This window comes from Lolium rigidum, chromosome 3, assembly GCF_022539505.1.
Source record: "Lolium rigidum isolate FL_2022 chromosome 3, APGP_CSIRO_Lrig_0.1, whole genome shotgun sequence".
In the NCBI taxonomy this organism is placed as follows: Eukaryota; Viridiplantae; Streptophyta; class Magnoliopsida; order Poales; family Poaceae; genus Lolium; species Lolium rigidum.
In genome coordinates, this window is record NC_061510.1 from 155,492,271 (window position 1) to 155,518,332 (window position 26,062).

General features: G+C 44.5%; 3 protein-coding genes across 3 annotated transcripts; all 3 read right to left on the reverse strand.

Moving 5' to 3' along the window:
• Positions 1-11,422: 11,422 nt before the first annotated feature.
• On the reverse strand, positions 11,423-13,577 carry LOC124698462 (pollen receptor-like kinase 1). Its single transcript, XM_047230947.1, has 3 exons — positions 12,540-13,577; positions 12,078-12,371; positions 11,423-11,970 (listed from the first exon to the last, which is right to left on the reverse strand). Exons 1-3 carry the CDS (start codon positions 13,561-13,563, stop codon positions 11,423-11,425), a joined length of 1,866 nt encoding a protein of 621 aa, XP_047086903.1. The 5' UTR covers positions 13,564-13,577.
• A 2,896-nt stretch (positions 13,578-16,473) lies between these two features.
• LOC124695705 (probable inactive receptor kinase At5g58300) lies at positions 16,474-17,739 on the reverse strand. Its single transcript, XM_047228528.1, has 3 exons — positions 17,530-17,739; positions 17,309-17,360; positions 16,474-17,207 (listed from the first exon to the last, which is right to left on the reverse strand). The coding sequence occupies exons 1-3, from the start codon at positions 17,737-17,739 to the stop codon at positions 16,687-16,689; spliced, it is 783 nt and encodes a 260-aa protein (XP_047084484.1). The 3' UTR covers positions 16,474-16,686.
• A 4,145-nt stretch (positions 17,740-21,884) lies between these two features.
• On the reverse strand, positions 21,885-24,274 carry LOC124702539. Its single transcript, XM_047234685.1, has 5 exons — positions 24,192-24,274; positions 23,971-24,078; positions 22,955-23,158; positions 22,639-22,865; positions 21,885-22,542 (listed from the first exon to the last, which is right to left on the reverse strand). Exons 1-4 carry the CDS (start codon positions 24,203-24,205, stop codon positions 22,652-22,654), a joined length of 540 nt encoding a protein of 179 aa, XP_047090641.1. The 5' UTR covers positions 24,206-24,274; the 3' UTR covers positions 21,885-22,542; positions 22,639-22,651.
• Positions 24,275-26,062: the final 1,788 nt, after the last annotated feature.

A 26,062-nucleotide genomic window follows, 5' to 3' on the forward strand; every position in this document is an offset into this window, starting at 1 on the left:
CCGGTCAGACCGGGCCTGGGACCGGACGGTCCGGTTGTGGGTCCGGTCGACCGGTCGCCAACCGGAAACCTCGCAAGTTTCCGTCCGGTTGGTTTCCGGTACGAGGCGGAGGGAAACCCGGTTGGGCGACCGGTTGACCGGGCCTGGGACCGGGCTGTCCGGTTTTGGGGCCGGTCGACCGGGTCCTGGACCGGCTAGCGTCTTCTCTTCCTTCGAGCGCTTCGAGTGACGTCGGGTCCAGCTTCATGCCCATCTTCATGACTTGATGCTCCTCTCCTTCCCTTGACCATGGGATGTCCTCCTCTCCGGGATCTTAATGCACCTTGTACCTAATGACACAAAGCACATCGGCATGAGGTAGCATTCCATCCAAAGGTGTACCGAGATCAAGGGTGGTGAGGAGCGAGTTCACCTTATCATGTAGCGCTTTAACTCGAGCCCGAGTCATCGGTCCACTTGGGGGACTAGTTGGTCTTGGTGTAGTGTCGTCGGTGAGCGGGGCTACATCATCTCCCCCCCCTTGGGAAAGAGTCGTCCTCGACTCGTGGTCCTCCTCATCTTCATGATAGGGTGACAAGTCGGAGACATTGAACGTGTTGCTCACCAAGTACTTGGAGGTCGGAATGTCGATGACGTAGGCGTTGTTGTTGATGCGTTTGATGACCTTGAAGGGGCCATCTCCTCTTGGCTTGAGCTTTGAGTTGCGTTCATGATGGAACCTTTCCTTCCAGAGGTGGATCCAAACGAGGTCTCCTTCTTGAACTATTCTTTCCTTCTTCTTGGCGTTGAGACGGTTTGCTTGACGAAGCACATGTTCTTGTATGGTTGCTCTTGTTTGTTCATGTAGTTTCTTCATGGCGGCGGTGCGCTTGTCGAAGTCCATGTTCGTCCTCTCATGAAGGGGGAGTGGTAGTATGTCGAGAGCCGTGGGAGGTTCGAAGCCGTATACGATCATGAAGGGGCTCCGTGATGTTGTCTTGTGCTTGGCTCGATTGTAGGCGAACTCCGCATGCGGAAGGCACTCCTCCCATGACTTCAAGTTTTTCTTCACGAGGATGCGTAGAAGAGTTGAGAGGCTTCTATTGACCACTTCCGTTTGTCCATCGGTTTGCGGGTGCGAGGATGATGAGAATAAGAGCTTCACTCCAAACTTTGCCATGAGAGACTTCCATAGATAGCTCATGAACTTTACGTCTCGATCCACACAATTCTTGCCGGTACTCCGTGTAGGCGGACAATTTCCCTGAAAAACAATGAAGCGATGTGTGAAGCATCATCGGTCTTATGGCAAGGTATGAAATGTGCCATCTTAGAGAACCTATCCACTACCACAAAGATTGACTCATGACCATGTTTGGTGCGAGGCAACCCTAGTACAAAATCCATGCTAATATCGGTCCATGGTGCATAAGGTATAGGCAATGGCGTGTAAAGACCATAAGGATTGGAGGTGGACTTAGCTTGAAGGCATGTAGTGCAACGATTGCAAAGGCGCTCCACGTCCCGCTTCATCTTTGGCCAATAGTAATGAGTGGATAACATCGCAAGTGTCTTGTCACGACCAAAATGTCCCATAAGGCCGCCTCCATGTGACTCTTGCAAGAGTAACTTTCGAAGAGAAGATTCGGGAATGCAAATTTTGTTGGCTTTAAACAAGTAGCCTTTGTGCAAATAGAAGTCATCAAATCCTCGGTCAATGGAACACTTCTCAAATATCGGTGCAAAGAAAGAATCGGAAGTATAGAGTTCTTTGATCTCCTCAAGTCCCACGACATGAAAATCCAAGCGAGTAAGCAAAAGGGTGTTTTTGCGGGAAAGAGCATCCGCCACTACATTGTCCTTGCCCTTCTTGTATTTCATTACATATGGGAAGGACTCAATGAACTCAACCCATTTTGCATGACGTTTGTTCAAATTGTGTTGGCTTTTCAAGTACTTCAAAGACTCATGGTCGGAATGAATGATAAACTCTTTTGGCCAAAGATAGTGTTGCCAAACTTCAAGAACACGAACCAAAGCATAGAGCTCCTTGTCATATATAGGATAGTTGAGGCGTGCGCCATCCAACTTCTCACTATAATATGCCACGGGTTTTCCATCTTGCATAAGAACGCCACCAATACCTAGTCCACTCGCATCACACTCAATCTCAAAAGTTTTTGCAAAGTTTGGAAGGACAAGAAGGGGAGCTTCGGTAAGGCGTTTCTTCAACTCATCAAAAGCATTTTGTTGGGCCTTGCCCCACACAAACGTAACATTCTTTTTGGTAAGCTCGTTCAAAGGGCAAGCAATGGTGCTAAAATCTTTCACAAAGCGGTGGTAGAAACGGGCAAGTCCATGAAAACTTCGGACTTGACCAACATTTGTAGGAGTAGGTCAATTGTGGATGGCCTCTACCTTGGAAGAATCAACTTCAATCCCATTGGCGGAAACCACAAATCCAAGAAAAAACAATTTGTTTTGAGCAAAGGTGCACTTGGGGAGGTTTGCATAAAGCTTCTCATGACGCAAGATGCATAAGACTTCTCTCACATGTTGTACATGGTCCTCGAGAGTTTTGCTATAAATGAGAATGTCATCGAAATAGACAACCACACTCTTGCCAATGAGAGGACGCAAAATGTGATTCATGAGGCGCATGAAAGTCGATGGAGCATTGGAAAGACCAAATGGCAGATTTCAACTTGTCCATGACCGCAGATGCGGCTATTCGAATAGTTTAATACTCTACAGAGTTCACGCACTTTCCCCACAAGAACCAACAAATCCGACGGGATCATCCCCGGATCGTCATACTAGAGTATGTGAGTCTCGGATAGTTAGTCATAGTCTTTCGTTTGTCTCCACTGACATGAGTCCTTCCCTGCGGGCTTAACCCTTCCCGGCACCCCGGCAGCATACCTCCTTATTTGAGCGTATCTTCGGCGCCACGACGGAAGACCCTCAGTAATCGTCCGGCTATAGACAACTACAGTGTATTGCCTCCTTCAGAGCGCAACCCGGCGTCAGAGGTCATCGTGGCCCTCGTAGAGAGTTGTGAAGGTGTCTCACGCCAACTTCAACAAACTACGGACTAAGCTCGTGCCCACTTTGGATAGTGTGGTTGCGCTAGTAAAGTTGGGACGATGAACACTTGTACGCAGTGCTCTTTAAAAACATTTCACCCACACTCCTTTTGCTTGCCAACAACCAACTATATACCACTTTTCCAAACATCATTGTCAAGATCATTTGCTTTCATAAACCATACACTTGGGTAAGCTTGTCTCACCCAAGGTTTTCTTAAAACATTTACAACAAGGTAAACCTTGAGGGGTTCCCAACCTAAAATTTCATGAGAAGAACTAAAATCTACTATGGCCGAGATGATGGTCATCATGCCATAGAGGGATATGTGTGAGTGGTTATCAAGAAGGATCATACTTGCTTAAGGTAAGTATGTATGTGACAACATAAGAGGGGATATACTCTCAGATTTGTGGTGCTAACTATAAAACTCAAATAAAAAGGTGGGAATTAACCAACATAATTTCCACTAGGGTACATAGGCATACTCATCTCAAGTTGAGAATACACCAAGCTCATGGCACTAGTACCTCTATACTACAAAAGGGGGTGTGGTGTAAATTGTTGTCCCGAGATGAAGCATGCTCAAGCTAAGCATACAAGATAACCAAGTAGGATAGCACGGCCATGATACCATGCATCCAACAATTACTAAGACAATGGTAGAGTATAACCACTAGGGGGTACCATACTTGCAACCAAGCATAGATGACAACAATATGGAGATCAACACACATAGAACCAAGATGCTATGAATAGCAACAAGATGACATCCAAAGAGACATCATAACCGAGATCAAAATATGGCTTGCCTTGGTTGGCTTGTCCCTGGTCTTCCTCAAATCCTTCTCTAAAATCCTCCCCTTCAACTTCACCCTCGTTCGTATCTAGCGTCGCAAAAGTAAACAACACTTACACTCAATACATAACTCAAGAACCAAGGGTTAAATGAAATAAAAATGAAAATATGTAGGGGAGTTTTTTGACAGTAACAAATCATAGGTTGTCTATTTTTAAAACAAAGGGGTGACAAGGATTTGAATAATTCAAAGAGATTTTAATTCTATCATTGCATGTGACACACCTACACCTGCAAACAGAGACAAATTTTCATGAACAGTGAATGTTAGTATTGTTCCTAGGTGGACATTAACAAAACAAGATCAACACAATTGGATTCATTCAAAAATATTAATTTTTCAATTTTTAGAATTATAAATACTAACCAGAATACAGTGATCATGTTTAATACATTAAAAATCGTACAAATATCCTAAAAATACAAGGTCAGTGGCATCTGGTAGATATTTTCATACTGGTTCTACTGCAATTTGAATCACCTCATTTGGATCTACCAATCTCGAGTTATTTGCAAAATGGCTCACAAATACATTTCCATTTTTCATTTCTGTTTCAAATTTTTAAACGAAAATCGTTTGGGCGGGAAGATCTGGGTCGTGCCAGTGCGGCAGAGATGGGCCGGCCCAGTGGGGCTCTCCAGGTGGCAGGAAAAAAAAGAAAGGAAAAAGGCCAGGGGCATGTGGCAGGCCAGTACAGGCGGACGTGGCCATGCACGTCGACGTGGCCATACATGCGCCATGCACCCGTCTGATCTGGATCGGATGGCTCGGAGCCGTCACGTCCACGACGTCTGCGCGGCTCTCGCCGGCGCGGAAGAAGAAGGGGCGGCTAGGGCTTACCAGCGTCTGGCGGCGGCGTGGATCGGCATAGACGGGTCGGCGGCGTAGGCGTGCCGCTCGTGGACGTCCTGGCGGCGCTCGGACACGTCGTCATCGCCTCGCTCGGCGGCGTCTGCATCATGGGCGTCATCGGTACGTCGCCGTCGTCATCGCCTCGCTGCAGATCTGCGCGTCAGAGGTAAGGGGAGTGGGTTAGGGTCTGCAGTAGGGTGTGCTGGTGAAGACAAAGGGAGAGCGGGAGCGTCGATGGCGCCGTGGAGATGACCTCCTGCGCGTCACCCACGCGGTGACCGCGGTGAGTGTCGCGAGCGGCAGCAGCAGCGGCTCGAGCTGCTGCTCGAGCAGCTCGGCAGAGAGAGGGGCGGAGTGGTGGCGTGGTGAGTGGGGAGCTAAAAGGGGCGACGGTGGCGTTTTGGTTACCTTTTATAGGCAGAGGGAGGCATGGCAGTGGAGGGGGCGGTGGCGCTGCCCAACGGGCGGGCGAGGGCTGGCATCAGCAGCTGGGCCCGTGGTGACGTCGCTCTGGTGGAGTCAACAGGCGAGGGTGTCGAGGGGATGGGCGCCAGTCGAGGCTGATGGCGGGTGGTGCGAGGCAGCGTGCCATCATGGCGCGTGCGTGGCCAGCGCGCGTGTGCGCAGGCTGGGCTAGGGTTTGGGGGCAGGAGAGGGGTACTGGTGGCGTTTTGGGCCAAAAGAGAGGGGTGGAGGGGGCCAGGGTTGGGCCAGGGAAAGGGAGGGAGGGGTTGTGCTGTCCACGGCCCAACCAGGGAAGGAAGAGAGGGAGAGGGGATAAGAAAAAAAGAGGGGGAAGTTCCCCCCTTTTCTCTCGTCGTTTTTTCCAAAAAGAAAAAGAGAGAGAAAACAAAGAGGGGCAGGGGTTAAATAAAAGGGCCATGCCCTACTGCATGTGCCAAATTTTGGCAAAAAGTGCATGTGCACAAGTGTTGGAGAAATAGAAAGAAAAAAGAGGTGGTGATGGTGTTAAGGGTGCAACCCTAGGTGATGATGTGTCACCAATAGAAATAAGAGGGGGAAGTGTTCCCTCTTAACTAGGAGTGGTGAGAACTAGGGTTAGGGTTTTGGAATCAGAGGTTGTCATTAGGGTGGTGTCATTAAGCATGAGGGGTAAACCCTAATGGTTCAAGGTGGTGTTTAATTTTTGTTGTTATGGTTCTCACATAAATTAATACACCAAAAGGATTTTTACACTAGCCTATGCAAGGTTCCATCTTAAGCATACACACTAGCTCAAAAATAAAAGTTTTTTGTTTGCTCTAATTTTCAAGTTAATTGAAAATATGCAAGTTATAAAAAATGGGTTGTTACATCGCTGCTCAGATCGGAGCTTGTATACGACCCGAAGGACATGATGCCGAACATATCGGCGAGTTTTCCGCTCATGGCGGGCTTGATGAAGCTTGACGGCGAGATCTCCTCGTCGCCTGACTCGAACGATGATGATGATCCTGAAAAGTTGGAATAGGTCGCTAATGGTCCCGAAAAAATCGGTGCCGCAAGACGATAAGATCCTTCTTTCCCAACGCGGAAGTTGAAGCTCCCGAACGTCATCTCCATTGGCTCCTCCAAATTGGCATATGCATCCAAACGGGCAGGAGGGTGAGGAAAAAAATCAACGAGACCAGTTTTGATCTGTTTACCTCCGTCCATAGCGTTGCTTGCTACTGATGATGTTGACGATGTTGTCGATGCCATCGAGATCAGCTCCTTGTCGCCTCTAGTCCTCACGGACGGCGCCAATTGACAAGGTTCTAACTTGTCAATGCCTACAGATTGTAGACTAGGGTTCAAAGGAAAGTAGAGGGCAAGTAGATCTCGAAGGTTTCAGCCGGAAAGGTGCTCGACTGCTAAAAACTAGGGTTTGTGTTGACAAAGATTCGATTCTTTCTTTCTCCCTCGGCTCCCCCTTATATAGGAGGTGGAGCCGAGGCTTTCGTATCGTACAAGTTACAAATAGCGAGAGACTCTTTGAGTTCGTCCCGTACAATTACAAATCTCTTTATTCCTAATCTATCTCTATCTTCCATATCGATGTTTTATTGGGCTTCCGGACTTTGTAATCTTTGGGTCGTGGGCCTTCAGTTATCCCCGGGTACCTTATTCGGCAGGCCAATTCGGGATGCCTATGTCACCTGCAGATCGCACACTCTCCCTAAACTTGGAAGCCATTGGTCTGCAGCGACACAACTTATCCCACCTTGATGATGCATTCTCTGAGGAGGAAATCCTTGCTGCTATGAAGGACATACCGAGCGATAGAGCGCTTGGCCCTGATGGCTTCACAGGGTCATTCTTCAAGAGCTGTAACAATTGTCAAGGATGACATCATGCAAGTTTTTAGAGTTGTGCACCTGGGACGAGCTCATGGCTTTTCTAAGTTGAATCGAGCCCTAGTCACCCTGCTACCCAAGAAACAAGATGCCACTAAAATCAAATACTTTAGGCCTATCAGTCTTGTTCACAGCATTGCTAAGTTGATTGCCAAAACAATGTCGCTATGGCTTGCTCCCCTGCTGCCAACCCTGATTTCTCCCAGTCAAAACGCCTTCATCCGTGGTCGCACTATTCACGATAATTTCGTGCTTGTTCAGCAAATGGCCAAATTCTTTCATGCAGCCAATTCTTCGACAGTCTTGTTGAAGCTAGATATCGCCCGTGCCTTTGACACTGTCTCTTGGTCGTTCCTCATTGCTTTGATGCAGCACATGGGCTTCGGTCACCTATGGATTAACCTGGTTTGCCTTCTGCTATCCACGTCCTCCACATGCATTTTGGTCAATGGCTCGCCTGGATATGAAATTCACCACCACCGCGGGGTTAGACGGAGAGACCCTCTGTCTCCTATGTTGTTTGTCCTGGTTATGCAAGTATTCCACTGCTTGATTGACATTGCTGCTCGTCTAGGCTTACCTTATGAGCTTCCTGGAAGCCGTGGTGCTTGCCGCACCACGTTGTATGCTGATGATGCCATTATCTTTCACAAGCCCACTCAACAAGACTGTGAGACTATTATTGAACTCCTGAGGTTGTTTGGAGCTGCCACTGGTCTGCATACAAACATTCTCAAAAGTGCATCTACTCCCATCTGTTGCAGTGATGAGCATCGACTAACTATTGTGTAGATCTTACATTGCCCAATTAAGAATTTTCCTATTGTTTAGCTCGGCGTTCCTGTCTCAATCTGGAAACTACGGGCAGAAGACTTGCAGCCTCTCATTGATAAACTTCATGACAAGCTCTCAGGTTGGTGTGCAGGTTTGTTGTCTAAGGGTGATAAATTGATTCTTATCAAGTCTGTGCTCTCGGCAGCCCCAATTCATACTTTGCTAGCGACTGACATGCCAAAACTGATTAAGGATGCTATCATCAGAGGGCAGTGCTCCTTCTTCTAGTCGTCAGGTCGAGATGATGGTGGAGGCAGCTGTGTTGTTGCCTGGAAGGATGTCTGTCGCCCAGTTGAATATGGTGGCCTGGGTGTTCTTGATTAAAGCGCATTGGATGGCCTCTACGAGCACGCTGGGCTTGGCTCCGTAGAACTGATAACTCTCGCCCTTGAACCAACTTTCTCGTCCATCTTGGTCACCATGTCGAATCCCTTGTTTATGCAGCAACTACAGCCACCATTGGTAATGGCACTAAGCTGCTTTTCTAGTCGGATAGATGGCTTGTTGGGCAGAGTATTGCAGATCTTTCCCCTGCCGTGGTTGCTGCTGCCAATCCTCGTGACATAAAGCGTCGGCCAGTCGCCTCAGCCTTGCCAGAGAATGCCTGGATCAGGGATATCACTAGCACGCTCTCCACTGAAGCTATCATCCAATTTCTTCACTTAGTGGACATCACCGCTGAGAAGGAGCTGCATCCCGGCTCACAAGACACCTTAACTTGGAACCTCACTGAGTCTGGCTCATACTCTGCCAAATCTGCTTATAAAGCATTTTTTGAAGGCTCCACATTCTCTCCTCATCACAACTCAATCTGGGAATGATGGAGCCCTCTCAAATGCAAAGTATTTGCCTGGCAGGCCTTGCTTGATCGATATTGGACAGCAGAAAGGCGCAAACGCCATGACTTGGATAATAATGACACCTGTGCTTTATGTGATCAGGAGGTTGAGTCTATATCCCATTTGCTCACTCAATATTCCTTCTCTAAACAAATACTGCATGATAATCTATCGAAACTTAACCTTCTTGGTTGTATGCCTTGATCCGATGAGAGCTTCAACGATTGGTTTGCTACTGCTGCAGATAATGCCAACCCTGCAATGAAAAAAGGTGTTAAATCTCTAATTCTGCTAACCATTTGGAGGCTCCGGAAAGCTAGGAATGATGTGATCTTTAAGAATATCAATCCCATTAGAGAAGACATGGTCATTTCTATTCTGGAAGAAGCTAAGTTGTGGATGGTTGCTGGGGCAAAAGCACTTCGTCGCCTACCTCTGCACTCTAGGCCACCTGATGGTTAGCCTTGTACAGTTCTTTGTAGCTTCTTCTTCTTATTTCTTTTTTGTTTTGCTTAACCTTTAGTTCTTTTTTCGCGTTCTCTATCTTTAACTTTTGTAGATTCGCTACTCTGGTGTACCACCTACTGATACGTCGCAAACGTATCTATAACTTTTGATGCTCCATGCTTGTTTTACATCAATTGCTATAAGTTTTGTTTACACTTCGTGGCACTTTTATGCATTTTCCGGAACTAACCTATTGACAAGATGCCATAGTGCCAGTTCCCTGTTTTCCGTTGTTTTGTATTTCAGATAAGTTGTACATGAAATATTCTCGGAATTGAACGAAACAAAAGCCAAAGTTGCTATTTTACCGAAACGAAGACGGAGTCCATAGGAGAGACGGAGGGGGGCCAGGAGCCGTCCATACCATGCCTAGGCGCGGCCTGGCCCTGGCCCGTGCCTAGGGGTGGTCTGGGGCCACCTGGCGCCCACCGACTCGCCCTTCCGCCTAGAAATTCCCTTCAACGAGAAAACCCTGAAAAATTAAGCCTCCGTCCACCAAAAGTTATGTCGCCACTGTCATCGTCCAAACAAGTTTCGGGGGTCAGAAGTTCCTGTTCCGGCACCCTGCCGGGACGGAGATTGACCCCCGGAGCCATCTTCATCGACTCTACCGCCTCCACTTCGACTCCATGATGGTTCGTGAGTATTTTCCCCTTGGACTACGGGTTCTCGGCTGTAGTTAGTTGGTACTCTCTCTCCCATGTACTTCAATACAATGATCTCATGAGCTGTCTTACATGATTGAGATCCATATGATGTAATTGGTGTTGTGTTTGTTGGGATCCGATAAATTATGGAACTGTGATCAGATTGTTCATCATATTATCATACTATTGTTATTTAAGATCTTGCATGCTCTCCTGTACTTGTAGTTACCTTGGTCAAGTAGTTGCATGTATCTCTAAGAGGGAGTATTTATGCTCGATAGTGGGTTCATGCCTCTAGTTTTCTAGAAGAGTGACAATAACTTCTAAGATTGTAGATGTGTCGTTGCTACTAGGGAGAAAACAACAATGTTTTGTCTAAGGATAATTCTATTGTTTACTTTACACACATTGCTTAATGCGATAATCTGTTGCTTGCAACTTAATACTGGAAGGGGTTCGGATGATAACCTGAAGGTGGATTATTAGTCACAGACGCAGTTGGATTACGGTTTGTGTTATGTTGTAATGCCCAATTAAATACTACAGTAAACTTTATCTTATCATAACATGCATTGTCATGCCCTCACAATTATCAGTTGCCCAACTGTAATTTGTTCACCCAACACATGCTATTTGGAGAGTTACCACTAGTGTAGATAGGTGGGAACCCCAGTCCTTTTGTCATCATCATTGCTCTACAGTCAACTCCGCACTGGAATATTTTCCGGTGCCATCTCCTCCGTGCTACTACTGGTGTGTTACTATTGCCATTGTTGTCATATTACTGCTGCTTTCACATCATCCCTGTTACTAGTGGTTTTCCAGGTGCAGCTGAATTGACAACTTCGCTGTTAAAACTTATAAGTATTCTTTACCTTCCCTTGTGTCGAATCAATAAATTTGGTTTTTTACTTTTCTCGAAGACTGTTGTGATCCCCTATACTTATGTGTCATCACCCGCTTTCTCTGCGGTTTTATTCTAATATCCAAATGGCGTGTGTTCGAGAAAAACTTCCTTTCGCCCTCGTTCTGCATGGAGAAAGAACCAAAGTTAGCTGTGATTGTTACAAGACTGCAGCAACATGTTCCATGTCGAGATAATATTCAACTGGTCGTGAAAAACAAGGTACACCAATATATTCTTGGCAGTTTCATGATTAGAACATAAGAGAAAAATCCTTTCAGACTGATGGAAGGAAATATCATAATAATATTTTGGCCATAATGTTTGCAAAAAACATAGCAGGTTTTTATTCTTTACATACATCAGAGCATTGCAACTGCCAGCTGAGCTGGTAAAGTTATAAATCCAACGTTTTACTTGGAACAATGCAGGGCATAGATGTAAATAACATGAACGACAGTTGACAGATTACAATTTTACAATAAAAACATTCTTTTCAAGGGAACTAGTGCTCCATGATAACAAGCTGAAAGGGGTCCCGAGAATATATGTGAATACGATTGTGACCCTGGAACTTTCAGCCACTATTTTGGATCTCCTCAATCCGCTGTACGACATCTGACATTGTAGGCCTCAATTTGGGATCTTGACTGCAACAGTTCAGGGCGAGCTGCAGAAGTTGCAGCATGCACCCATCTTGCCCGTCCTTCTGCCCCTGTCTTAGGAGCTCCACATCGAGCACCTCCGCCACCCACTCCTCGCGTGCAACGGAACGCACCCACCGTGGCAAATCAAGCTGTGTCTGTGTAGGAGCCTTGCCGGTGAGAAGCTCCATCAGTACCACGCCCAAGCTGTACGCGTCGGCTTTCTGAGAGACCCACTTCTTGTTGGTGATCTCAGGCGCGCTGTACCCCGAGGCACCAGGAAACATGCCAAGGGTTATGAGGCCGTTCTCTGACACACATGCATCGTGGGTGTCGGTGAGCAGGATGTTAGAAGACTTGATGTTACCATGGCAGCTTGATGGCCCGACTAAGTGGATAGACGCCACACCGCGAGCAGCAGCGAGCGAGATGGCTGCCCGCTGCTGCCAGTCCAGCGGAGTTCGGCCAGATCCTCGACCACCTAGATTCAACCATCATGAATTGGTGGCGCATCAGAAACACCAGAAATTACAAAGGCAATCATATAATACAAAGCACAATATGACAGTATATGCACATATATATTACCATGGAGCACTTCCGCTAGGCTGCCCATGGGGATGAAACTGTAAACTAGCATCTTCTCATCCCTGCTATAGTAATACCACCGTAGTGGCACAACGTGTTTGTTCTGGATGGCGCCAATCAGTGTGACATGCTGCTCAAACTTTGCCTTCGGCAAGTGCACATCCTTCAGCCTCTTGGCCACCACCTCATATCCACTATGGAGCGTTACTTTGTATGTCGACCCGACTATACCCTTGCCGAGAACTTCAGCCGATGCCGCAAGCAGGTCATCCAATTCGAACAATTGGCATGTCTCTGTCGGTGTAATGATAAAAGTTCCCACATTTCGGGTACTGCCACTGCTTCCCTGTGATGGTGCCGCTTTGTCTGGAGCTACAATTCCCGTCTTCGGGGTACTGCCACTGCTTTCTTGTGATGGCGCTGTTTCAGCCAGAGCTACAGTTCTCACATTCTTGCTATTGCTAGTGCTTCCTAGCGGTGTTGTCTGGGCTGAAGCTAGTTTACTTTTCCTCCACCAAGAAAACATAGTTAATTTTTCTTGGACCTGATGTGGCGCTTTTCTAATTCTGCGAAGACATTCTGCAACTTCTAACATCTCAGGGCGTTTGTCGAGCTCCATTTTCAAGCATTTACCTGCCAATTTAGCAATCTCTTCGACAGTCTTCATTTCGCTCGATGTTGCGATATCAGGATCAATCATCCCCCTCACACTCCCAAACCCTTTTGAAAGAGCTGCAGTAAAACTTCCAACCAAGACAATCTCCCCACCCTCTGTTATTGCCTTTTTTCTGGTTATCAGTTCCAGGAGCACAACTCCAAAACTATAAACATCACTCTTTGCTGTGAGGCGACCATTCTGAACAAACAGAGGGTCCATGTAGCCTATACTTCCAATCACATTTAGAGTGTATAGAGTATTTTCAGTATTGACTAGTCTTGATATTCCAAAGTCTGATATTTTTGCTCTGAGTTCATCATCCAGAAGTATATTACCAGGCTTGATATCACCATGAATGACCTGAGTATACATTTGTGAATGCATATATCCCAACGCTTCTGCACATTCAATGGCAATTCTTAGCCGCGTATCCAAAGCGATGGCAATACTATCTTGATGAAGGATGTTACTCAGATTTCCTTTAGGAATATACTCTGTGACCACCATTAGGGCATTTTCATCTACACAGTAGCCGACTAATCTGACTACATTCTTGTGATTGATTTCACGGTGGACGGTCAACTCTTTGGCAAAATTTTCTTTTACATTGCAGATGAACCTCTTGACTGCAACCATACTTTTGTCCTCAAGGACTCCTTTATAAACTTCTCCAAAGGCACCTCTACCGAGTATAGTTTCATAGTTGTTGGTAAATCTTTTTATCTCATCTTCTGTGAAACATTTCACATTATGATTGCTAAGCGCAATCCATTTCAATCTATGCTCTTCCTGGATAAGTTCTGTTACTATGTTTTCTGGATGATCCATCTTTGTAAGTACCTAGGAACTCACTGTTGGAAGACAGCTTGACCTTGAAAACAGTTTTGACAGTGCTAAAACTCAAATTGAATTCAACATATAAATGAGGAAAGAACTAAACAAAATACGAAAGAGTGCTTAATTTAATTGGAAATCATCAATGAATTGATAGGGATTTCCAATGCGCACTCGGCAACAGAGATGTTGCTTATACTCCATTAAGGTTCATTTAGGAAAACATCTTCCTCCAGCTGCCGAATATCACCAAACTAGACTGCAGATATTTACATAACACTGCAGAGATTTGTGTTTGCACACGGACTGAACCGCGAGAGGGAGTACAGTGTAGGAGAGATAATTATAATTTATTGTTCAGTTCTGCTGTGGATATTGAATAACACCTTCATGATACGATTTTGATAATTCTACATAATTGCTTCCTTAGAGAGGAAATGAAACAACGTTTTGAACATGATGAAAACAGGTTGGAATCAGCTAAGCGAAGAAGTGAAGAATTTAATTCGAACTGCTAATCTCATGGGGGAAAATCAGAGACAGGACTACAAGTATATAGTAAAGACTTAAAGATGGGCATGGTTGAACCAAACATACCGAATGGAAGTCGTGACACAGTCAATGGAGCCTTCTGTTGTTACTGGTCGCGCAGATCGCCATGGAATGGATCGAGAAGAAAGAAGAGATAACGTATTGCTAATATAGCCTATTAGTCTATTTCATGAATTGCCAATATCGATGGTCAACTCTCAGAACATGAATGGGGTGGGGTGGCCTAAACTGTGGAGGTTGGGGTTCTTAATGAAAAATTGACAACTGCTGTCAGCTACCGAATTAAATAAGATGGTCATGCTGAACAAGTTAGTGCATAAGAGCGTCTCACCGTCAAAAGTTCTCCCTGACATTGGATTCTGGTCCACATTGCAAATGAAAAATGACAACCTAACCAACTTAGATACCACAATGTGCACGGGTAGATTTTGACTTTAGGACAATGAGAAATATTCCATATCTTGTTTTATACAGGACCTTTTCTTATGCTGAAGTTGTCACTTATATATAGGGCATATACACTGGCCGACAGCGTTGATACTGTCTTTTTTATTTTAAATACTACTACTGTTTTTGTCGTAAATGTGTGACATCCTAGCAAGTGCTTCATCGACCTTATCTAACATTGACTACTTCTATACAAATCTTCAAAATGTTCAATATAGAAATTAATGGTGAGATTTTTTTTTGTTAGAGACGGTGTCAAAGTCTTGAACGCAATAATATTTGGTATCTTTCTTAAGTGCATAGTTCCAGGCATATACATATTTCAACTGAGAATTGGAACAATATCATACCACTGACCATGGTTTAGTTCTTTAACTTTAGATGGTGGCCTTTCGTTATAGTAACATTTTTTCTTTTCTTGAAACTGTCAATTTTAGCCAAATGGCATATCTACAACTTATGTCCATTTTCGGGTCTTCAGCCCATTGACCATGTTTGGAATGTAATTAAGCCTGCAATGAACAGAAAATTACCTGGCTTGGAGATCCCCTGCAGCTAGCTAAGCTCCTCCTCCCGCACGACATTCCCCCAAAATCCCACGGCGATGTCCAGATCCAGGCCCTCGAACCCCAGCCGTTACAGCCGGGAGCCACGCGGACTCCGGAGTCCAACTGCGAGCTGCCACCCTTTTTTTCCTGTTTGGTCACTCGGCGCATCAGCCATCCGGTGGGCAGGGTCGCCGCTCGAAGCCACGATTGCTGCATCGATCTGACCGCCGTGTGGGAAGGCGGCCCAATCCGACTTGATTCAGCGCTGTTGTAACTCCTCATATGCAGTAGGAGAACCGCGGCCACGGCGATGTCGAGCAACGGCGTAGGCTGGAGCTGGACGGAGGCGGTGACCGAGGTAGGAAGTAGGAACAGGGTGCGGATGGAATTAAGGAGTAGAGGTACGTATTCGAGAGCCGAAAGCGTATATTATTTATACACCTTACGGACGCATCATGTTCAGTATTCTGTGAAATCTGAAGAATATCCCCAAAGGTATACGAAGTTACGAACCATGGAAAAAATAGCAGTAGGTAATTGCAAACGGGTACGTACACTGTACAAGAGAAAGGAGAATTACAAAATGGCAAGCCAGTCTTGCATGCCCTGCTTGCGACAAGGTTTAGCTATTGTGGAAATGTTGACACACTATCATTAGCTGATTCATTTGGTTGATGTCATTTGTATGATGCCCTGATTGTAGAGTACTGTCTTCGTCTCTATTTATCAGCAGAAAAACATTGGGCACATTAAGCGGTTTGTGAAAACTCTCACGGCGGCTTTGAGAGTGAGCACGCTATACATTCATACTCTGAATTTCTGCAAACGTGACCATCTTAGTAAATGTTGTTGTCAAGCACCCAGGGTTGTACATTCATATCTGAATTGCACTGCGGCTCGCTTCTGAGCTGCTTCAGCTTTCTGTGCAGCTTCCTCTGTGCGATGAAGTTCAGAACAAACAAATAAAATCAACGTTGTCTTACTAAGGAAAAGGAACCAGTTATTTTTCATTAAGACCTGCCAACTGAAAACTAATTACACAAATTCCACATAGAGCAGCGAACTCAGAAGGCAAAGCAACTAGTGACAGTCTAAAACTAACTGACCCGGATGGCCATGAAGCTGAATCACAATTCACAACACCATTCTTCATCCTTCTTTCATTGTTTTTGCTTCTAACTTTCTGTCGCTCTCCTTTGATGCATGGAGAATGAAACAAAGTTGGCTGGGAAGGTTACAAGGCACAACAACAAGTTCCATGCCCAGAAAATATTTAACAATTCGTGAAAAAAAGAGATACACTACATATTATTGGCAATCATGATTGGAGAACAGAAGAGAAAATGATCCTTATGATATAATGACATATCATCACAATATGTTGTCCTTGATGTTTGTAAAATAATAGAAGGTAGAATTATGAAACCAAGCACGTCATTTGGAACAATGCAGGTATATACCAATACCATGCACGACAGTTGATAGATTACAGATTTACAATGAAAAGATTCTTTTCAAGGAAATATGTGAATGTGATTGTGATCCTGGAACTCTCATCCAGGAGTCAGGACTACCGGATCTCCTCAATCCTCTGCACGACATCGGACATTGTAGGTCTGGAGTTGGTATCTTCACTGCAGCATTTCAGGGCAAGCTGCAGGAGTCGTATCATGTGTTGCTTTTTCCTGTCATTCTGCCACAGTCTTCGGAGCTCCACGTCGAACACCTCCGCTGACCACTCCTCGCGTGCCTCGTGAATAACGGAACGTGCCCACTCTGGCAAATCCACTCCCTCCTCATGCCGTGTGCTCTTTACAGGAGTCTTGCGGGTGAGAATCTCCAGCAGTAGGACGCCAAAGCTGTACACGTCGGCTTCCTGGGAGACCAACTTATCCACGCCAAGTGTTATCAGGCCATGCTCCGACACACATGCATCATGGGTGCTGCTGAGCAGGACATTTGAAGACTTGATGTTGCCATGGCAGCTTGAAGGTCCAACTGAGTGGATGAACGACACCCCACGCGCCACAGCAAGCGAGATGGCTATCCGCTGTTCCCAGTCCAACGTAGCTGTGCGAGAGACTCCAGCGCCTGCAGGATCGGCACACCATGAATTAGTGAGCATCAAAAGCACTCGAACTTTTACAATCAAATGGAAGGCAGAAGTTATACAAGCACATCATATATATTACCGTGGAGCTTGTATGCTAGACTACCCTCGGCCCTCGGGGAAGTAGCTGTGTACTACGAAAATGACAATCTAGCGGCACCGTGTCCGGACTGAGATCCGGTGCCTCGCCTTAAGCAAGGCACACAGCGCCTTGAGGCCTCGTATCCACCCTTCATCTACATCCAACGGACAGGAGCGCAAGTCATGGGTCATTCCTGAGTATCACACGCGCACAAGGCAAACGAGCACAACATTCAGATACGAGGTCCGGCCGCCGCAGCTGTGCTCGCCTCCGGCTATGAAGGAGCTCTGGTTACCCGCCATATCCCTCCACCCACCTGCGACCGTGGCTGATGCGCCCACCTCCGGCAACGACGGAAATCTGAAGCTGACCCACGCCGGTCCGGCCGCTCGCTTCTTCCACCTCCAATGAGCCTTGGACTGCCTTCTCATGCTCCGTTCCTTGCCGCTGGTAGCCAGTAGCTCAAGAATCAAGATCGATTGCACAACACATATTTTTCCAAACGAACAGCAGCAGAACAAAGAAACTGAATTAACGCAAACGACAGAACATCTGGCTAGTTCCAATTCAGAAAAACAACAAGGACGGCGGCTGTTTTGAAGGGTCTGCAAGGTCGTTGGAGGGAGCAGAACTGGGCGTCGGATGCGCTCGCCGGCGGCCTTCGGAAGGGCGGAGCGAGCCGTCGGCGGCCGTCGGAGGGGCGGCCGCGATCCGTGGGATGGAGACGGAGGGGCAACTGCAGAGGCGGAGCGACCAGACGGAGGTGCGTGGAGGAGCAGCAAGCAGGGAGGAGGTGGACGGCGCCGTCGGGCGGCGGCAAAGCGCTGGCCGGGAAGAACCGCCCGCGTTGCTCGTTTTTCTTGCGCGCAATGTGAGGATGGAGGCGTTGACTCGGGGGACTTGACCCGCATTTTGCACTGCTGTCCGTTGGATGTAAGTGGAGGGTGGATGCGAGGCCTCAAGGCGCTGTGTGCCTCGCTTAAGGCGAGGCACCGGATCTCAGTCCACCGTGTCCTACCGGTCACGGATCCACCATCCATAACCGCCGCGATCTGTGCTCTCCCGATACTACCGTCACCGTATTGAGGCAGCAATGTAATACGTACCTTTTGTATTCACGGTGTATTTGTTAGTGGGCCCAAACAACGGATATACTTCCGGCCAAGGAGAAGGGGGCCGGGGGCTAAGAAGAAGATGAGATGCTGCAGCGGTACAGGTGACCGTTGGCCTGGAATTAACTGATCTCCAACCTTTCTTCTCCAGCCGGCCAGGTACAGGTCTCCTCCACGCCGGCCAACGAGTTTACTCCGCGGCGACGGCGTCGACCGGGCATCCTCCTTTTCCCTTTTCTCCTCCCGCTTGCTTCGAGGGGCTGGAACAGTACGAGTCCCGCGGCGGCGCGCACCGGCGGTGAGAGGTACGACGGGGTACCGGAGGATGACGGCGGCGTCGGGTGGTGACGTAGTCTTGGGCGAGCTCTGTGTCGTCTAGTGATACGACGGAAAGCTGGAGCTTGATGGCGGCGTCGGGTTGGCTGTCTGGTTCATCCTTTCCGATTTAGATCTGAGCTTCATTCCGGCAATTCCTTGCTTATTAATGTTTGAACAGGCATAGTGCATTTGCGAAAAATGCTATATATTCTGTACCAGTCAGGACCTTTGTATTGTATTCAACCATTGTATTTATGTCCAGGCCGCCATTTTTAGGTTTACAATTTTCCATTACAAGAAGAACAGGAGCACATCTCGAACAGAATGCAACAAGGTCAGAGAATTTTTTTTCCAATGTAGAGGTTTGGTACGTGGTCGAAACCTTCTTATTCTGTTGGTTTCTCCTAGACCTGACATTTTTCAAAGAATTTGAAGATACCACATGTCCACAAATTTTTGACACAGCTCTAAACTAGCAATATTCTTGTGCCTGCATAAGATTCATTCCTACCAGGCGTCTCCTTAGCTTGCATATCCCTTTCTGTGATGGAGTCTTAGTGTGTTTTATTTTTCTTAAACTACAAACAGGAGCAGATGACGACAATGACATGCCCATCAGCATTGATGTTAAAGATGTTCTTGATGTTGATTTGCAAAAAAAGATAACTGTAGCATTTGATTCAAATACAACTATACAAGATTTATCGATCATTTTGGTCTCGATCTTCATACTTTATGGCAACTTCTTCGGATTATTCCTTCACACACATCTTCTGATCAGAAGGTCATTACCTAATCCTTTAGGCCATAAGAAAATGTCTAGTGGTAATCTCACGAGCCAGCCTAGGACTGGGTTATTGAGTTACTCATACAGGTAGATATCCTGCCTTCATATATCATGTTACTGTTTTCTATATTTAGTGATCTTGATTTTCAATGAACTCCAATATTAGCAATGAAGTGTGCAGAAAATGCCATCAATAGTTCACTACTCATTTTGTTTTGGCGCACATTTGGGCAGAGCACTCATGATTATTTTTGGTTAGGGACTTAGTATAGCCTTAATAAATTGTTCATGCTTTCTTAATTTAAAACTGCAGTCCCTTGCATAGACAGTCCTTGGTTTTTGAGCTGCAAGGATTGTTGCTGTATGAACATTGCATTTTGTTCTTTATCAAACACAACTAATTTCTTTGTTTGTTTATTAAATACAGGCATTTCTAGTTTATATTTCAAGTTGGCTTGGTACAAATTGTGTGAATTAGTTTTTATGGACAATGTAGCTGATTAACATTTGCACTGTTCTGTTAACTATTTGCCAGAAGTGGTTGCTGCTTTATTTATTTTTCAATGGAAGAAGTACATTATGTGAACTAAATTTTGTACCTAATTGCGAGTTACAAGACCGGAACTACCGACACCCATTCACTTCTGATAGTGATTTCTATTCTCAAGAAGCAACAAGCGAGAATTTTGTCTCTCAAGTAGTGGAGCCAAGTCAATTATATCGACCTTGTCAAGAGTTATGATGACATGTTGTAGACTTCATTTAAGGTTTTATCTTAATTATTATTATTAACACATCAGGTCCGTGGAACAGCTTACAATGACTTTGAGCGTGATAAACAATGGTGGAGAACACCTTTTTGTCCGGTTTTCTTGCAAAGAGCAGCCTAGGATCTGCTCTTAGGATGGTCCTTGGATCTGAAACTGTAAATGCAAGTCAGTTTGTGCAATCTGCATTTTGTCAACTGAGTTCTTTCGCTGACAGAAACTCTCAAATCCTCTTCGGATATTGAATCGAAGGTTTCTGAAAGGCCCGAGGAATCCCTGGATAACTCTTGTACCAAATGAATTGCAACAGCAGAAGATTGATTCAAAGGCTTTTGGTACAATTCAGGTTCTCAGAGTGAACCTGCATATACTCGCTAGCGTTGTTAAAAGTGAAGGAAATAACCTAGTTCATATGAATGTCTTGAATCCTACATCAACTTTAATTATACTGCTGAAATAATAGAGACGAGGATAACTATCAAATCCATACTTGTTCGAGCACATACAAAGATACGAAAATACTTTTTGTACTTAAGACACATGCGGATGTGTGCTTCAGTATCAATGAATAACAATTGTTTTAAATAATAATAATTAGGCATCAATACATTATAAAGCTAGAACTATTTTTCCTTCCGTTTCCTTTTTTTGTTGGTTCCATTTCCTTCCGGTCTGTCAACTGTCGGACACGTCCTAATATCATGGTCCGGAGACTTGCAGGCGCTGCAGAACCTGGTTTGATGTACTCCAGCTCGCCCACCAGGTGTATCGACAGCCGGGTACCCCTCTGACGTCTTCTCTTTTCGGCGGACATTGCTGTCAAAATGCGAAAACAATCTTCGATTTGATGGTTGTCCTGCTTTCCTTTTTATTGCTGGAGCTTTGATTGATCCAACATCTATCCCAAAATTTCTCGCCCTGTCATAGATTTTTAGTCCATTGGATGAATATTCAGTGGAATCAGTACTCTCGGAAATATCAGGAGCATCTCCAGCTTGTGGTTGCAGGGCATGTATTATATCCAACCTGGCGAGGTTGTGCTGATTTTTGATTTGTATGCAGCGATGTCTTTATTAGCCTTTTCAATAGCTTTCATTGCAATATCAGCTTGTGGTGCCATCATACTCGTCCATTGCTAACTAAATCCAAGCTTGACATGTATAGCCTCTTATGCCTCACCGTTCGAGAAATTGCCTTCATATCCACATTTGATGGCCTATGTCTTAATCCAAAAAATCCTTCTCTTGCAAACTTTGTCCATCTCTTCATAATATGGAAGTCAGGAATAGAGGTTATCCCTTTGTTAATCATCAGCTGCAAATCATCAATAAATCATTTGCATATCACAAAACAAATAGACCAAATAATGGCTATACAATTCGTGATTGACACAAGAAATATACCATTATAATATGGCAGCAAATCACCCCGAAATGTTCAAATAAACCACATTCACACTTGTAAGATCCAACACTGTGGTTTACTTCAATTCTGTATCTCACTTTGCACCAAGAGTCCCTGCTAACTGCATCAACATGCATGACTTCAAACTCCTCATTGCCATTATTTCTTTCTAATACATATGACGCTGACTTCCATCATTGCAATAAATTCTTCAAAAGCCCATTTGAAGTCAATGCTTGTCTCATTGGTAAGCAAAACTCCAGCAAAAATTACACTCTGGAAGTGATTATTCACGCCAACAAACATCCCAAATGGCATTTTGTATATGTTAGTATCATATGTGGTGTCAAATGTAACAGCATCTCCAAAATACTGATATAAAGATCTGCTACGGCCGCTTGTCCACATAAGAGATTTCAAATTGTCATTGTCATCTAGCTGGACAGAGAAGAAAAATCTCGGATCATTTGATATCATTTCTCTGAAACTCTCCATTGTTTTCTTGACATCGTCCTTCAGGGCATCAGATGCAATAGAAGAGCAAAAAGTCCTGAGTGTCTTCTTGCTGAAGGGTACATTTCCCCCAAACACACTTCCCAAAACCAAATTCACCCTACTTAGGCTGACATTGTTCTCCCTTAGGTGACGTATCCAATCCTATGTATGCCCGTCAATGTGACGGTGAGATGACAAGTGTTTCTTTTCTCCACAGCTTTCTACCAACTGGTGGTTGTGTTCACCAACGAATGCTTTTACATACCAAGTGGAGTCATCGCAGATTGCAAGCCGTATCATCGCTTTACAGCCGCATCTAGCTATGGAAAATTTAGCAGCTTTCTCTTTACCCTATTAATCAATACAAAACACGTAATGATGTTGTTTCTGGATCGCTGGTCAACACTAGCTTAGTTATACCAAATATATATGGTTAAAAAGAATTACCTCCCGTTGGCATTTATATTCCTGATTGGTACGGATTTTTTTTTGTGTTCGTGTAGTTATCGCCACAGCGGATAATGAATCCAAGAACCCAGGAGTACATATTGTAAAACTTATAAGCATCCTCGCAGGTATCAAATCTCATTCCGATTTCTGGTTTGAACATGTCATAGGACTTGTCTTCGCAGTATTTCCTCACAGAAGCTTCTATTGTTTCTGATAGATTGTCACTACAAAATATTTCCAAAACCGGATTTTACTATAAATGTGGATACGTAAAACTGATATAAAATAATAACAATACAGTGAAAATACATACTTTTTCGCAGAGGAAACCTCTTGGGGGGCTGATTCTGCATCAGATTGATTGAAAGAGGAAAAACACCTTGACGTGTTTGAAGCACTTACAGCTTCAGAATAACTACAATCATTTTTATTTGAATAGCTATTGTAGAAAGCATCTGTTTCAATTGATTCTTCTGGTAACTGGTTTGGGGGAATAAAACCCATTTCGTCAACCTCGCTAATCAAAATAACAAAAACTCATTGTTAAGGAAACATTGGCCTCTAGTAAACAAAAAATATTTCCCTGTGAGATTATCCTAACTGTATTGACGGTAAAAGCTCCAGATTGGCTTATGACTTATGAGAAGTAAGGAAAATTACAAACAAGCAACTCTCCAGATTATGAAGGCTGCAAGTGAAAATTAAGAAATTAATTTGATTATACTCTGAGCTCTAATTTTGGAAAAAATATATGTGTTAGATCTTACTTCTCGACACCAAGTTCTTCGTACTTGAAGATGTTTGACATAATTAAGGAGTACAAGCATGCATGCCATACAACACAACACAAACAAGAACAGGAAAGATATACAATTGCCAATTCCATTCTGTATGGAACAACATGTTTTACTGGTAGAATTATACCCTAACAATCTCGACTGGTTGACAATTTGCTGACTATGGGCTTCTACTTTTCCTTCTAGGACCACACAAATTATCATAATGGCATATATTGACACAGAAGTGGTCTAACTGATGATCCTACATGAATATCCTTATTATGGACTCTTAAGTAAGTTCTACACTTCTACTCGTCTCACATAATCCAAGTTATGGCCTTTTGTATTTTTTCTAACAACTTGTGCATTTTGTCCATTACATGGATACCTTCAAGGTAATCTTAGGAAAAAAAATGTTTATCATGCCAAGTTACACTGAGAAAACCAGAGAACATTGTACAGGGGCGTGCAGATTCATATTCAATATTGCTATATTCATAATATTAGCTAACAATTTCAGATACATGCTAATGAGAGAAAAATAGCTTACTCTTCATTTTCTGGGATTGGTTCAAGCTCAACTCTGCTCAATAGCTCCATGAACGGTAACTGTTCATTTCCTAAAAACGCCGCGGATGAGCACCCAACTTGATCCCCACTGCCCATATTCACGTTCGTAGCTTCCAACAATCAGCAGGAGAAGAACCAAAGGAAAGGCTGCCCTTCGCCGCCAGATATTAAACTATAGATGAATATGCAGTAGAGTTATACCTGGGATTAGGCATTTCAATGAAGTCGACGTCGCCGGAGAAGAAGGATGCCCGCCACCGCCAGAGCTACGCCGTTCTGGGGAGTGGGCGAAAGGGTAGCTCCCTGCTCCCGGCCGCCAGATCTAAGACAATTAATGAAACGGGAAATTTAGGGGTACAGGTCTCTTTAACTCGGAGCCAACCATGTACAGTATGGGAGCCGGCCAGGTACAGGTCTTCGTACGTATTCACACGGTCACATACCGGCAGTGCTAATATACGGAATATAAGAAACAATATTATCCCTCCATCAGCGCGAATCGTGAACAAGCAGCAGACGGTCCTAACATGACCGGTAGGCCACGGCGACGCTAGAAAAACCGCTTTGTTTAGTTTCTCATTGCAGAATCATGTTCTACTATATAGGCAAAACATTTCTTGATTTAGCTATTATATTGGTTAATCTATGTACCGTGAAACTATGTGGTTATCAACTTATCATGAGGTCAGTTCAGCATTGTTTGCTTAGTAACATAAAATTTTCAAAATTATGTGTATAATTTAGAGCTCTCGTTCATCTCCGCATTTGATTATTACTAGAGAAAAAAATATAACTTATTTACTAATCCCAACGAGTTTCTGCTCTTGCATTTTTTAATTTTGTATAGTTTTGTTGCTCTAGCAATTAAGCTTCAGCTGTAGCCACTAGCTTGGTTTGGAGCTCATCATCACCCGATGGCGTCGACGACTGCTCCAAATAGAACCATCATGAGCTGCTGCCTAGCGTTGTTGGCCACCAGGTGCAGCGCCACTGCGACATCCCCAAACACGAACGGCACGCTCCTTCTCTCCCGCTTCCAACATCCAAGACCTTCCTGCCTGCGGTCCGTCGGGCGTTGCCGAGCATCGAGACAACCAGTCCGCATGCGCTGGACTTTGGCATATCTCCGCCATATTAGTGCTCCGTGTTCGTTTTTTTTTCAAGGAAAGAACTCCATGTTCCTTGATGCTGAGAGCAAGAAACACCAAATCGACATTGTGATTCCTGCAGGTTCATTCTCCATGTAGTATATAAGTGATTCATTATGGATTTATTTAGTTCCTCATTGCAGAATCATGTTCTACTATATAGGCTAAACATTTCTTGATTTAGCTATTATATTGGTTAATCTATGTACCGTGAAACTATGGGGTTATCAACTTATCATGAGGTCAGTTCAGCACTGGTTGCTTAGTAACATAAAATTTTCAAAATTATGTGTATAATTTAGAGCTCTCATTCATCTCCGCATTTGATTATTACTAGAGAAAATATATAGCTTATTTGAAACATTCCATATACGAGGGGTTTAAACATGACTAATCCCAACGAGTTTCTGCTCTTGCATTTTTTTTTTTTTGTTACAGTTTTGTTGCTCTAGCAATTAAGCTTCAGCTGTAGCCACTCTCTTGGTTTGGAGCTCATCATCTTGGCTCGTGATTTTCTTGACATCTTTTTTGGTGCTTAAACGGTACTTATGTTTGCATTCTTGTAGGCAGAAGAACAATATGAAAATAGGTCGACGCTTTAAAAGCATCGATGCAGTCTGTCGGGTAGACACCGACACATAGTGCTGATAGCTGTGACAAAGCTGAGAAAGGGTATGCAATTATCACAAAACTGTTTTATATAAATGCGGCATCCTTAACTTCATCTAGGTAAATTTTAAGCAGATTTTACATCTCTTTGAAAGATATTTAATTGGTGTGCACAACTAAAACACATGTTTATGAATGAATCATTTGGTTTAGTTGATCAGTATTTCTAAGGTTTACATGTATTATTAGGGGTCTTCGAAGAAAGATTTTGTAGATGTCACTTATATGTGGATGTATGCAAGTCATAGTTGCCAA